At 41.7% G+C, this 14,864-nt stretch overlaps 1 protein-coding gene across 5 annotated transcripts in view; it reads right to left on the bottom strand.

The window, feature by feature from the left end:
- ZNF449 (zinc finger protein 449) overlaps positions 1 to 14,327 on the bottom strand; it is a 35,987-nt gene extending 21,660 nt beyond the window's left edge. For 2 of the 5 annotated variants that reach the window (XM_044936901.2, XR_003106750.3), the window contains exons 1-4: positions 13,676 to 14,325; positions 9,873 to 10,326; positions 8,050 to 8,254; positions 3,888 to 4,001 (exon numbers count right to left, since the gene is read on the bottom strand). In XM_044936901.2, the coding sequence (XP_044792836.1) occupies positions 3,888 to 4,001; positions 8,050 to 8,254; positions 9,873 to 10,226 (673 nt within the window). In that variant the 5' untranslated portion in view covers positions 10,227 to 10,326; positions 13,676 to 14,325. Of the gene's footprint in view, positions 1 to 777; positions 3,696 to 3,887; positions 4,002 to 8,049; positions 8,255 to 9,872; positions 10,327 to 12,861; positions 13,633 to 13,675 lie in introns of those variants that run through there. The other 3 variants (XM_006042480.4, XM_044936900.2, XM_006042481.4) reach the window with 3 other exon arrangements.
- Positions 14,328 to 14,864: the final 537 nt, after the last annotated feature.

Below are 14,864 nucleotides of genomic sequence, written 5' to 3'. Positions count from 1 at the left end.
TGCTTGCAGACAGCAGATTATGGGACTTAAGCTTCGTAACTATATGGGTGAATTTCTATAATAAATCTAATTATATATAAAAATATATATTATGTATATACAAATTTTATGTATACATTTCCATCTATCCATCCTCCCTATTTCTCTGGAGAATCCTGGCTAATACAAGCATTATATATAAAATGTATGGAATGTGACCAAAGCCATATTTAAAGGAAAATTCATAGCCTTAAAATGCTTTATCATTAAACAACAAATACTTAAGATACAATATGCTGGATATTTATTGCAAGTGTACACTGTGCAGGGCCTGAACAAAATATATTTCATCTTCATAGTACTTAGGAGGTGGGTACTATGTTTTGCCCTATTTGAAATGCTCAGAAGTATAATTAGGCACATCCATACCATGTTCTAACTATGACATGTTTCTAAGAACTACTTCATATAATCCTTGATCTGATGCCACAAATATTTATTAGTGCTTATTATACACAGGATACTATGACAAAGAGATAAGAATAGATGTTCTCTACCCTATAAAATCCAGTCATGTGTGTTCATGATGTAGATGATAAAGCTCCTTTTATGACTGCAACTAACTCTACTAGCTAAAATTGATTGCATTAAATGCTAAAACGGATACATAAACCCATGGTTGCAGAGAATAAAGATTCCAACTGAAGTCGGGGCAGGAGTCCATTGTGGTGCTTGTTGCCACTGCTCAGGGAAGCATCTCTAAGTTCAAACAATTAGTTAATGTGATCAAAGCAGGAAGAGCACATACGTTTTCACTTTATTAAAATATTGCATAGATACAGAGCAGTTGGGCTCATCCATTCTAAGGCACTGTCCTGGTTTGAATGCAATTCCACAAGAGAGAAAAGAGAAGCCATTACATTCAGTATTATTTACCTCTACATTCAGACTCCTCCCCTGTTCCATGTTTATTGCTACTGGGATCTCAATTTTATCCCCAAACTTATAGCAGCATCATACTGGGACCTGGATGACAAAAATGAAGGACACATCCTGGCTCTAGTACTTGGTATGAACTGACACTTAACTACAAACTCTCTTGCACTGCTCGCCATTTGTTTCCCAACTCTTGTTTAACTAAAGATATTATAAACTCTTTATGAATTAATTTTTAATAGTTTCCATTAAGCCTAGAACAGGACTAGTTAGGCACATAGTACATACCCCCACAATGCTTGTATTAAATATCAGTTGCAAGAACTTTAATGGAATAGAAAAAAATATACTTTCCCTAATTCTAGTTTAAGGAAAGGATGACTGGTATCCTCACAAAGGAAAATATTTGAATGTCCTATTGCTTGTATTTTTTAACAAGGAACTAGGCTGAACGAATATTTTCATGTATTAACAGCTTTAACTGACAAAGAGAGTTCTTCCTTTGCTATAGGAACTTGAGTCATAACCACTAGTATATGAGAACATTTATATAAGTAGCAAAGTGTGTGTGTGATTATAAGTAAAATTAAAAGAGGTTACAAATCACTGAGCAACACATAAATATCTGAATTACTGATCCTCCTTAAATGATGTGTGTATGTTACATAAAAAAAATAAGTGTAAAGACTTTTTCATAACACGCTTGAAGCAACTGGAAATAGCTAGGCTTGAGAACAATCAGGCTATACAGATAGCTATAGAAACATGTGTTAAAGGCAGTGTGTTCCAAGAATATTTTCAGAATAAGAGCTCTGTGGGTTATTATTGGGTATACATGGAAACGGGTTCTGGGGTCAAACAGGATTGCAAAACAGTGAGCCAAAAGAGGTACTTTTTCCACCTTCATGAGAGGACCTCTCATAATCCTCATAGGCTGAAGTGCACTGTGAATCTACAAAGCAGAAACAGCAGGAAGGGATTCCCAAACTTATTTGCAAACTATCTTACAGAAATAGGTGTTCTATGACACACTTAGGGAGACACTGAATTAAAGAATGGATAAAATTTGAAAGCACTGAGAGACACACAGTTGAATAGCAAAGGAGAGTGAAAAGCAATGGATACTGGTTCCTCAGTCAGTGTAAATTAAATTAGAGTCTACTTGTATGTCTTCAACTGGCAAATGGGTTCTTCCACTAAGAGTTGACTTATCCTGGGAACAAAATAAATCATCAAACCAATACTCAGCTCTGAGCAGCATCACCCCAGACTGCCAACTAAGCAGATTAGTCAACTTTGCAAAATTCAAAAGTAAAGATTAAAATTCTAATTTCTTAAAAAACAAAATTTTCAATGGAAAGAACCCAGTTCACAGCAGGCAAACGAAATCCTCTTCATCCATGTGTTCCTAACATATTTTTATTATTTCATAAAATACACTGTCTCCTTTGTTGCCACCTGGGACACATATAAAGTTTTAAACTAATATAATCACCTTTAATAATGACAGCAGAATAATTATGGTAATACTGTAATAGATATGCCAGATAAATATGATAATCCATTATGTTGACCCTACCCTGAAAAGGATTGCCATTATTTTTATGCTGACATTTACGATACGGTTGGCTTGGTTCACAAAAATTGTCAATGTAATAAAAAATGAGTTGCAGAGACAGAATAAATCAAATCTATGAAAACTGCAAGAGTAGGTAGATACTCTAGAATTCATATAACTTGGAAGATGGGTTTTTAAAGTAGAAAAAAAAGCTTTTCTTTTCTTACAAGCTCAAACAAAAGAATTCTTCCAAGACAAACAGGCTGCTGCATGTTTAAGATTTTGTTTTGGGGTTAGTTATCAATCTCTGTAGGATTCATTTCCTTTAATAATCCTTAAAGAAGTCCTCTGAAGTGAGTGACTTGGTGCATAATAAGGCCTGCTCTCTGTCTGAAGCTTTTAGAACAATGACTACACTTGTATGGCTTCTCCCCTGTATGAATTCTTAAATGAATAACAAGGCTTGGTCTCTGTCTAAAGCTTTTCCCACAATAATTACATTTGAAAGGTCTCTCTTCAGTGTGTGTTCTCTGGTGCAAAGTAAGAGCTGTCAGCCTACTAAAACTCTTCCCACAATTATGACACCTATGAGGTTTCTCACCCGAATGAGTTTTCAGATGTCTTTTAAGACTTGATCCATGACAAAAGCTTTTCCCACACTCAAGACATTTATATGTTTCTTCTTCGGAATGGGTTCTCTGGTGCCCTATAAGGTGTGACCGCCGAGTGAAGCGCTTTTTACACACAGTGCATTCATAGGGTCTCTCCCCTGTGTGAAGTCGTTGGTGTCTGTAAAGGTCTGAACTACGGAGGAATCTCTTTCCACATTCAGGGCACTTATGAGGTTCCTCTCCTGAATGAATTCTCTGGTGCCCTGTAAGTTGTGACTTTCGAGCAAAACATTTCCCACACTGAGAACATCGGTGAGGTTTGTCACCCGGACTCTTCTTCTTATGGGGTCTTGGGTTGAGAGGTTCTTCCAAGTTGGAGCTCTCAGGTTTCTCTCCTGCTGAGGGGTTCTGATGCTCTACAAGTTTTGTTAAATCTCCCTGTAAATCCTCTGGAGGGGTTTCCCATTGATTTTCTAGCTGTACATAGTCTTTTTGCAAAATGGGGCCATGAAGAGCATTCCCCTCTAAAGTAACAATAAATGGATACATATTCTCCAGTTTTTTCTGTTTTTCTGAAGTATCTTCTTCATTTTCTATTCCAATCTCAAAACCTGAGAGAAGAAACAGAATACAGATCTCACCATGTCCCACATGGAAAAGAACATGAGGGAAAATGAAGAGTTTATATTAAACCATTCATAGAAATAAGAGATGTTCCTTAGTAGAATCCAAAACTCTTTACCCTGATCAAGGTTGATTTTTTTCTTTTCTTTCTTGTGTGGTATCAATGAACAATTACTTACCTAACTTGGAATCAAGTAATTGCTTAATTTCTTTGGAATCTTGCAGTTCCTTCACCCATGCCTCTTCTCTATGCTCCAATGGAAAGCTCACGTCAAGTTTTGGTATTGGGTATCCTTGCCAGAAGAAAGATGAGAAGCATAATAGTTTGGGTCATCAAAGGTTTTTACAGAGTTCAGCCTGATATCTTGGACATGTGGCTGCTTAATATTCACTTCCTCCTCAATTACTATTACATCACCTGGAATCTCTTGCAAGAGTCTTTTTTTTAAAAAATAAGAGCAAAAAATGAGAGAACAACCATTGTGTTCAACTTAAGGCACTCTTCCTCTAACCTATGGAAGGGAGTGAATCAATTCTGCGCTGAAATCAATACACTAAATTGCTACTTTATCTATTTTGATAATAGATTTATTTAGGTTAGAGCCAAGAAAGTGAAGTGAAAGTGTTAGTCACTCAGTTGTGTCTGACCCTTTGTGACCCCATGGACTGTAGCCCAACAGGCTCTTCTGTCCATGGGATTCTCCAGGCAAGAACACTGGAGTGGGTTGCCATTTCTTTCTCCAATGCAGGAAAGTGAAAAGTGAAAGTGAAGTCGCTCAGTCATGTCTGATTCTTAGCAACCCCGTGGACTGCAGCCTACCAGGCTCCTCCGTCCATGGGATTCTCCAGGCAAGAGTACTGGAATGGGCTGCCATTGCCTTCTCCACACTGTCAGGCTAAGAACAACCAAAGAAATTTCTCCATTCAGTGCCCCCCTCACTGTGCCCTATTACCCTCTCCTTACTGAGAGCCTCTCTGGCTCACAGTCTCTCTCCACACCCCTTCCTTGCCTTCTCTGCTCTGCCCAAGTTAACTGGTCCATCATCAAGTGTGGGTTGGAAGTAGCTCATTTGAGACAGAAATGCAGCATGATGTTTAAATATTAGCACCATTAACATAATATTAGCAGGTTAATTTGATGAATTTTAACCATTATATCAAAACATAGGAAGTGGACTAAAATATCTTATTTTATATTTTCATGGAAAAAAAGATCTTTTAAGATTAAGAAACAAAAATGTGCTTCATATAAAATTCTGTTTAAATTCACTATATTGCTTTTGTTTGGGTTTCAAAGCTAAGAATAGGATGACAGGGCAATGAGACCAAGGTCAAATAAACTGGAGGTCACAGGTCAAAGGAAAGCTGCCATTATGTATTAAAAATGGAAGCAAACTGAAACTTGAAATAAGCAGAGAGAGTAGCAAAGGCCTACGTGTGAAATACTGACGTATAACCTAAATGCAGGAAGGGAGACAGACTTCCAGTATGATACCATGAGGAGCTCTTAGACCTATTTCCCAGTTTAACTGGTGAAAATTATTAAAAATAATACAAGAAACATTTAAAGTCTAGAAAATTAAGAAACATCTATTTTTAATACCCCCAGAAGGGGTAAAATGGAATAGAGTTACATACGAGAAATATTTCTACATCTCACTGACATTAAGTCAATATAAATCTGAAGCTGATTATAAGTCAAGATGTACATGTTAACTCTAGAGTAACCACTAAGGAAATAACTTTAAAAATTGTGAAAATTCATTAAAGTCAGTAAAATGTTACATTTAAAATATTTACTTGGTGTCAAAGAAAGCAGTAGATGACAGATAGAGGGACAAAAAAGATATGAGACCTATCCAAAAATGAAAACTAAAATAGCAGATATAAATCCAACCATATCAAAGATAAGATTAAATGGTATGAATTAAACAACTCAATTAAAAGGCAGAGATCATCAGACTGGATTTTTAAAAATCCAACTATATGCTGTCCAAGGAAACACACTTCAGATTCAAAGATACAAACAGACTGAATGTAAAGGAACAGAAGAAGATATGTCATGCAAGCAGCAAGCAACCATAGGACAGCCAGAATGACTATATTAATATCAGACAAAATAGATAGTAGAACAAGAGAATCACTTCATAATGATAACAGGATCAATCCACTAGGAAGATGTAACAATTATAAACATATGTGCACTTAAATAACACAGTGCAAAATATATGAAGAAAAAAATGTAAAAAGAAATAGACAATTGATAACAATAGTTGTGGACTTCAACACCTCTTTGCACTACTAGATAGAAAATTTAGGCAGAATATCAACAATAAAAGACTTAAAAATACCAGAGACCAACTAAACATCACAGACATTTACAGATAACACTCCACAGCAAACAACAGCAGAATATACATGCTTCTTAGGTGCAGAGAAAATTCTACAGGACAGTCGAGATGCTATACCATAAAACAAATGTTCAAAAATGTTAAAGGATCACAATTACAAAGTACATTCCCCCACTAAAATGACATTATAAATAAGTAACAGAAAGAAAATTGGGAATGTCACAAATATAAAGAAATTGAACAACACATTCCTAAGTAACCCATCAGTCAAAGAAGAAATCAAAAGGGAAATTAGAAATACTCTGAGGTAAATGAAAATGAAAACTTTGGGAGGTAAAACCAGTGCTTAGTTAGAGGGAAATTTATAGCTATGAATGCCTATATTAAAAAGGAAGAAAAATCTCAATAACCTAACTTTACACCTTACACCATACCCTGGATGCAGACAGGAAATGTGTGCTCAAACTTGAGCTTCTTCCTGAATGTTAACTTCATGCAATTTTTAATTATATACCAACTCCGCCCCTACCCACCTCCATTATCCTGCATAACACACAGATCCTTATGCCTCTGGTGCAGTCAGTCTCCTCCTCCTGGACTCTCAAAGCCCTGCTTCTGACACTATCACCAGTTTGTATTCCCCAACCTATGCTCAAAGCCCATGTCAGTGGAGGCCACTAACCATTCCCCTTGACCTGTCTCCCACCCTTCTGACCTGAGTTCCCATTGTCTAGTGACTGCAGCCATGAAATTAAAAGACACGTGCTCCTTGGAAGAAAAGCTATGACAAACCTAGATAGCATCTTAAAAAGCAGACATTACTTTGCCAACAAAGGCCCATATAGTCAGAGCTATGGTTTTTTCAGGAGTCATGTATGGATGTGAGAGTTGGACCATAAAGAAAGCTGAGCACCAAAGAACTGATGATTTTGAACTGTGGTGTAGGAGAAGACTCTTGAGAGTCCCTTGGACTGCAAAGAGATCAAACCAGTCACTCCTAAAGGAAATCAATCCTGACTATTCATTGGAAGGACTGATGCTGAAGCTGAAGCTCCAATACTTTGGCCACCTGATGTGAAGAGCCGACTCATTAGAAAAACCCTGATACTGGAAAAGACTGAAGGCAGGAGAAGAAGGGAGCAACAGAGAATGAGATGGTTGGATGGCATCACTGACTCAATGGACATGAGTTTGAGCAAGTTCTGAAAGATGGTGAAGGACAGGAAGCCTGGCGTGCTGCAGTCCATGAGGTGGCAAAGAGTCAGACACGACTGAGCGACTGAACTGAACTGAAAATATAGAAGCAACCCAAGTACACATTTATGGAAAATGGATATGCTAAATGTGATATATACATACAAAGGATTATTATTCAGCCTTTAAAGGGATGGAAATTCTGACATATGCCACAACATGAATGAACCCTGAGGACATTGTGCTAAGTGAAATAAGCCAGTCACGAAAAGACAAGCACTGCATTATTTTACATGAGGTACACAGAGTAGTCAAATTCATTAAAACAGAAAGTTGAATGGTGGTAACCAGGAGCTGGTGATGGGGTGGGGGGCAGGGTGTGGAATGTAGAAATGAGAAGTTGTATAAATGGGTATAGAGTTTCAATTTTACAAGATAAAAACAGTTATGGAGATGGATGTTGGAATAGCTCCACAAAATTACAAATGTATTTAATACCTCTGACCTGTACACATAAAAATGGTTGAGGTTGTAAATCTTAGGTTGTGGGTATTTTATCATGATAAAAACAAAATTGAAAAGAGAACAATAGGCTTCCTGAGCAGGGTCATTAGCTTAAGGGATTTTCAATCCCACTCGATCTAAGGTGCTTTATGACCAGCTATTCCCAGAGAGATATTTCCTCCTTCTACTCTTGATCAGAGAGGCCCATTTCCATCAGGCATTCCCCAACCCTAGAGAGCTCTTGAGCTCTCAAAACAGAAACCAAAGAAAGGAAAGCAAACCCTTGCCTTACCAGGGTCGAGAAAGGGCTGGCCTTCCCCAGCAGCACTGAAGCTCAGCTCCTGCGGCCCAGCTTGTGGGATCCATGCCTCTGCCACTGGGACTTCCGGGGCAGGTCCCATTACTTGGAGTGGGGGTGACTCCAGGTGGATGTTTGGTGGTATGTGTGCCATTCCCACTGGTGCCAGTTCTTCCAAGAGCATTTCCTGCCTATCGAGCTGGAGGAAATGCCAGAACCATCACTAAAAGTCCAAACCAGCCCTGCCCAGTAGCAATATAATGCAAGCTACCCATGTCCTTTTAAATTTACCAGAGGCCATATGAAACAAAAAAGGAAATAAAATTAATCTTAACAACATACAGTATTTAACCCAATGTATCTAAAATATCATAATTTTAGAATGTAATCAGTATAAACAATTGTTAGTGAGGTATTTCACCTACTCTTGTTTCATATTAAGTTTTCAGAACGTGCTGTGTATGTTATACTTACAGCATATTTCAATTTGGAACAGCCACATTACAAGGGCTTAAGAGCCACACTGGCTATTGGCTACTGTGCTGGGTGGTGCATGATTAGACCATACAAAGATAAAATCTTATATGCTAAGCTAAACCAGAAAGACAGAGAAAGGGAAACCATAAATTCATCCTATCCTAGGGGCCAGGGAACCTTGGATGACTCCTGCTCAGGCAGGCTAACTACAGAGCCCCATCGACATCCCCTGCTGGAGTGCCCCTAATGCCCATCCACAAGTACTTCCTGCCTTCTCCCAAAGATTCTGCCTCTGCTCAGCTATGGGTTTCACTCGATGGTTCTGAACAGAGACTAATGCCACCACCTCTATGGGGCATTTTGCCTAGGATGGTAGGTGGTGGCTATCAGAATGTTCTAAGCCACAGATGGGAGTCTATATAATTCACAAGGAAGAATTGTTCCACTTTCCAAACCATTTAGGAACGTTCCCTCAAACACTCACGTAGGTAAAAAGAACCTGTCAAGGATCTCACCCTGTTGGTTATATAAACACAAAATATTTTTGCATATTTTAGCATGACTTAGATTTTCTAGAAAAGCATTACTTTGGCAATCAAAGAAAGACTATACTACTTATTGTTCCAATTGACCAAGAGTTGTTTGTCACTTTGAGAAATCATATGACCAGCAGCAACACCACTCATAATGTCTGAGTGGACCATATCACTCAGAAGTTCTGGCTGTCACATCCCCAGTGTATCTATGCATAGATTCAAGCAAATGACAATTCCATAAAGTTTTGGTACAGTCAAGCCCAAATACATGCACAATGAAATGCTTATTAGTTCATAAGAAATCACAATCCTTTTCCTTTATATTCCTTCTAGACTACTCAACTCAGGGTTGGCAATATTTTCTCGTAAAGAGACAGTAAATATTTTAGGCTTTGTGGGTAGTACTGGAGTACTGGTTTGTTGTCTCTTCTTTTTTTAACCATCCTTCAAAAAGGTAATAACCATGACTATTTCGTGGGTTGTATAAAAATAGGCTTTGTGTAATATTTGGCCCACAGGGCACTTATTATATTGATCTTTTCCCTAATTTTGTATATGTAATTTATATTATTCATAAATTTCATTTTAGGATAGTAAAGGGGACATTACCAAATATTTGTTATAGAAGTGGAGTTGGGTTTAATAGTTGAGACTGTCTGGAACCTATGCTGATTCCAGTAGAAGGAAAAATTGGAAAGCTCCAGCAGGGAAATCCTGTGGTACCAGTCAGAAGGTCTGATCCAGTCCCAGCTGCCTTGCCACTTCTTTGGGTCTAATTACCAAGATCCCAACCTCTTTTCTCACCTGCTGCTCTGGTATCTCAAGTTCTCTCTGTAAGTCTTCTATCAGTGACACAACTCTTTCTCTGTTCTCTGGGCAATGTTCCCTCACCCAAGTCTCTATCTCTGTGGGGAGAATCGTTAGGAATTGCTCCAACACCAGCAGCTCCAAGATTTGCTCCTTAGAACGCATCTTTGGCTTCAGCCATTGACAGCAGAGCTCCCAGAGTTTGTTGAAAGCTTCATGAGGCCCAGCTGCTTCTTTGTACTGGAACTGCCGGAAGCGCTGGCGGAAGACCTCACAGTCAGTATCATACTCTTGAAACACCGAGCCCTGATTCAAGGAGGCCTGGATTGCACAACCCAGGGCCACAGCCATCGCCCTCTTCCAGCAATGTGCAATTTATATGGAACTTGAAGTGGCAGATTCAAATTTCTTTACTTCTGTTATCCTCCGGGTGGAGCCACCTATGTATACGCTGAGGTCGGGACAAAATGAGAAAAGAGAAACAGAAGTGGTTACCAGGGGGCAGATTTACCTCCCTTAACTTGCTTACTTTTCTCCAAAGCCCTAAGGAAGCAAATCAATCTTGGGCGGGAAGGGATTGAGAATCTGATGAAAGCCATGAACTCTCTTCTAGAAAAATACACATCACATGAAATTCTGCATTTAATTTCAATAAGGCTATAAAATCTTCAAGACCATCTATGGATTCTCTAGAAATGTACTCTCCAATCTGGTATTCAATAGTCCCATGTGAGTTGGGGGAGAGATAAATTAGGAGTCTGGGATTAACATATACACATTACTATATATAAAATAGGTAAACAACAAGGACTTACTGTATAGCACAGGGAATTATACTCAATATCTTGTAATATCCTATAACACAACATTGTAAATTAACCACACCTCAACAGAAAAAGTGGGCTTCCCTGATAGCTCAGTTGGTAAAGAATCTGCTTGCAATGCAGGAGACCCCGGTTCAATTCCTGTGTCAGGAAGATCCAATGGAGAAAGGATAGGCTACCCATTCCAGTATTCTTGGGCTTCCCTTGTGGCTCAGCTGGTAAAGAATCTGCCTGCAATGTGGGAGATCTGGGTTCAATCCCTGGGCTGAGAAGATCCCCTGGAGAAGGGAAAGGTTACCCACTCCAGTATTCTTGCCTGGAGAATTCCATGGACTGTATAATCCATGGGGTTGCAAACAGCTGGACACGACTGAGTGACTTTCCCACTTTCACTTTCAATAGAAAAAAGCAGGCCTACATGGATGTTTAAATTAATTACACTAAAAATTCAATTTCTCATTCATACTAGCCACATTTCAAGTGCTCAAGTGACATCTCTGTGTGGTACATATATGAAATGGAATATTACTTAGCCATAAAAAGGATGAAATATTGCCATTTGCAGCAATATGTATGGATCTGCAGATTGTCATACTGAGTGAAGTAAGTCAGACACAGAAAGACAAATATCATATGATATCAAATGTGCAGAATCTTAAAAAATGATACAAATGACTTATCAATAAAATAAAAAGTTACAGATGTAGAAAGTAAACTTATGGTTATGAGGGGGTAAGGGGGGAGGGATAAACTGGAACATTGGGATTGACATACACACACTATATACAGAACAGATAACTAATAAGTACCTATTGTATAGGGAACTCTACTCAATACTCTGTAATGGCCTATATGGGGAAAGACTCTAAAAAAGAGTGAATATATGTAGAACTGATCCATTTTGCTGTACACCTGAAACTAACACAACACTGTAAATCAACTATACCGCAATAAAATTTTTTTAGAAAAGGAGAGACATCTCTGCAGAAAGTTCTATTGGACAGCTCTGCTCTAGGATTCCATGGACCTAAAGCAAAGAAACCCTTCCCTTAAACGAACCCCTACAGATTTAGTGGCTTCTGAACCCACTTCCAACCTAATTCCCACTGTCCTGTGATTTTGAATACAGCTAGGCCACAGAAGAAATGGCAAGCAATATTTACAATGGTGAAGAACCCTAAAAGTTCATCCACCTTTGAGGAACCTTTAGTCATCTTCAACCATGGGGATCTTAGCTACTAGACTTATGCCTTGCAAAGACAGTAAACCACCAATCCCTTATTCCTCCCCGCTAGGGGTCACCTGTAGTTCAGCCAACATCACCATGACCCTCACCCTGAAACAGCATTCTAAGTGACTTTCTCATGAGAAAAATAGATGGCAACAGGGCAGGCCAGCAGGAATCAGGTCTGCATTAATAACCAAGGACATTTCTCACGCCTTGTGCCAGGAACTGTTCTATGCCTCCCACATATATTGGTTCATTTAGCCCTTACTCAACATCAGGAAGTGGGCTCTAGTACCGTGTCCTGAACACAGGTGAGAGACTGAGGTAAGGATGAGGAGGACTGAATAACTTGCTCCAAGTCACACGGTAAATGCCAGAGGGGAGTGGCGAGGAGTTTGGTATCGACCTGCTACTGCAATGCTAAAGTCTGCTGCTGCTGCTGCTAAGTCGCTTCAGTCGTGTCGGACTCTATGTGACCCCAGAGACGGCAGCCCACCAAGCTCCCCTGTCCCTGGGATTCTCCAGGCAAGAACACTGGAGTGGGTTGCCATTTCCTTCTCCAAAGCAGCAAAGTGAAAGTGAAGTCGCTCAGTAATGTCCAACCCTCAGCGACCCCATGGACTACAGCCTACCAGGCTCCTCTGTCCATGGGATTTGCCAGGCAAGAGTACTGGAGTGGGTTGCCATTGCCTTCTCCGAATGCTAAAGTCTAAAAACATCCAAATGTTCTCAGTGCAATCTCTGAGGTCACAGAGGCCCTCACATCCATGTCTCCACAGATGTCAACCCTAGTACCCACCCGGGCACTGTGGCTCTTCTTTGCCTGTATTTTTGGGGACACCTCATGTACCTGTCCTCCTTCTTGGAGTGGGACAAGGAAAAAATACTCATGATTCCAGCCAATCATCCCAAATGGACACAGTCCCCATCTCACCTTTATCTTGATGGTAGTCTGGGTTTTGGTGTCAGACCCATCTAGTGATAACCTGCTAGCCGTGTGATGCTGACACCCAGGGCTTCTGTCCTTAACATGAGATAATCACAGCATTTCTTTCCTAGAAGTTCCCTCGGCAGAGCCCACTGCAGGGAACAGCAGCATGCTTGGCACAGAGGAAGTGCTCAGGAAAGGTCATTTCCTAGGAAGCTTCTATTTAACCTCCACCCAGCCAAGGCACCTAAATGTCTCTGGGGGGCATCCAGGAACGTGCCTTGAACGTGCTCCAGCCTCGCAGCTGGGCAGCCCTCCCTCGACGGTCCCAAACCTTACACCACGTCGACCAGGGAACTGACCCTCCGGGTTTCCCCCGCGTTGGCCCCTCCGGAGAAAAACTTCACTCCATCCCGGGGCGGATGGCTCCTCCCCAAACCCTCCTGAGCGAACCCGGGCCCACAGGGCCCGTGGATGAATAAGGGTGTAAAGAGAGGGCACTCGGGAAAAGGATCGGGGGACAAGCTAAAATGCAGGTTGAAAATCGGGTACCCGCGGCGCGGCGCGGCCGCAGCGTGCTCCCCGGGGAGGATGTTGCGCTCCCCGCCCGGGAGAAGCCCGGGAAGGCCCGGCGGGTCGCAGGGGACGGCGGCGGGGACGCGGGCCGGACATGGGCCCTCCGCCTGTCGCTCCTTCCCACGCCCGCCGCCCGATCGGGACTGGAGACGGCGGGTTAGCTCAGACCGAGCGAGATGGGAGCCCGGCTCCCCGCGCCCGCGCCCCAGGGACGGCCACGCCCTCTGGCCGCTCCGGGACTCACCGCCTCAGCGCCCGCGGCTCTCCCAGGCTCACCGGGTCCAGCTGCCCATGGCGCAGGCGCGCGGCCGCGCTGCGGACTACAACTCCCGGCAGGCTCCACAACACTCGCCCAGCGATCTCAGTCTCGAAGGATGTTGACGCGGGAGGCTGGGATTTTCCTTGGCCTCCCTCGGTCCTGAGGCCGCTTTGGAAGCGATCCCATTTCCGGTCTTAAACGCCTGTAAATTCCTGGGGATTGGGTGGGGCATGCTGCTGTTCTAGATCCTAGCGCTGGCTTCTCTCCCATCAGCCCTAGAGTAACTGGAGCGGCTGGGGACTTCCTGAAATCTGTTATGACTGGATCAGTGCTTCTCAAACCTCTTTTTAGGAAGAATTTCTTGTGAGGACCTGTTAAAAATTCAGCTTTCTGGGCTCTCCCCCGACACCCGTACGCATTGGATCTCGCGTGAGCTGGAGGATTCGCATTTTAATAAGCTTTCCTGGGGATAATGACCCTGATCTTTCCCTTCCGCATCATAGTGCCCTTGAGCTATCTTTGTATTGTCCTCTTAAAGAACTAGGATTTGACGAAGTTCAGTTCAGTTCTGTTCAGTCGCTCAGTCGTGTCCGACTCTGCGACCCCATGGACTGTAGCACGCCAGGCCTCCCTGTCCATCACCAACTGCCGGAGTTTACTCAAACTCATGTGCATTGAGTCGGTGATGCCATCCAACCATCTCATCCTCTGTCGTCCCCTTTTCCTCCCGCCTTCAATCTTTCCCAGCATTAGGGTCTTTTCAAATGAGTCAGTTCTTCGCATCAGGTGGCCAAAGTATTGGAGTTTCAGCTTCAGCATCAGTCTTTCCAATGAATATTCAGGACTGATAAGCCTCTCTGATTTCGGCCGCCACCAGAGAGCTCTTGGATCTTTAGGTCGCCAACATGGCCCCTCCTCTTGTCTTCCAATTGGTCTTTCGCTGTTCCCGCCTCCGGAATCAAATTTTCACTTCTGGGTGGTCAGCGGTGTTTTGGCCAGGCCAGAGGCAATGATGTCATCCGGAAGATGTAGTCCTCACATTTGGCCCGAGCTAGTTTGTGTGTGTGTCCTCACATTTGACCTGGGCTAGGGATGTATGTGTGTGTGTGTGTGTGTGTGTGTGTCTTTGGACGCCAAACTTTGGTGTTGGTCCAAGACAGAGAGGAAAAGAGCT

The sequence above is a fragment of the Bubalus bubalis genome, chromosome X (assembly GCF_019923935.1).
Source record: "Bubalus bubalis isolate 160015118507 breed Murrah chromosome X, NDDB_SH_1, whole genome shotgun sequence".
Taxonomy (NCBI): Eukaryota; Metazoa; Chordata; class Mammalia; order Artiodactyla; family Bovidae; genus Bubalus; species Bubalus bubalis.
The sequence above is the reverse complement of the archived record's forward strand: the minus strand, read 5'-3'. Positions and strand labels throughout refer to the sequence as shown.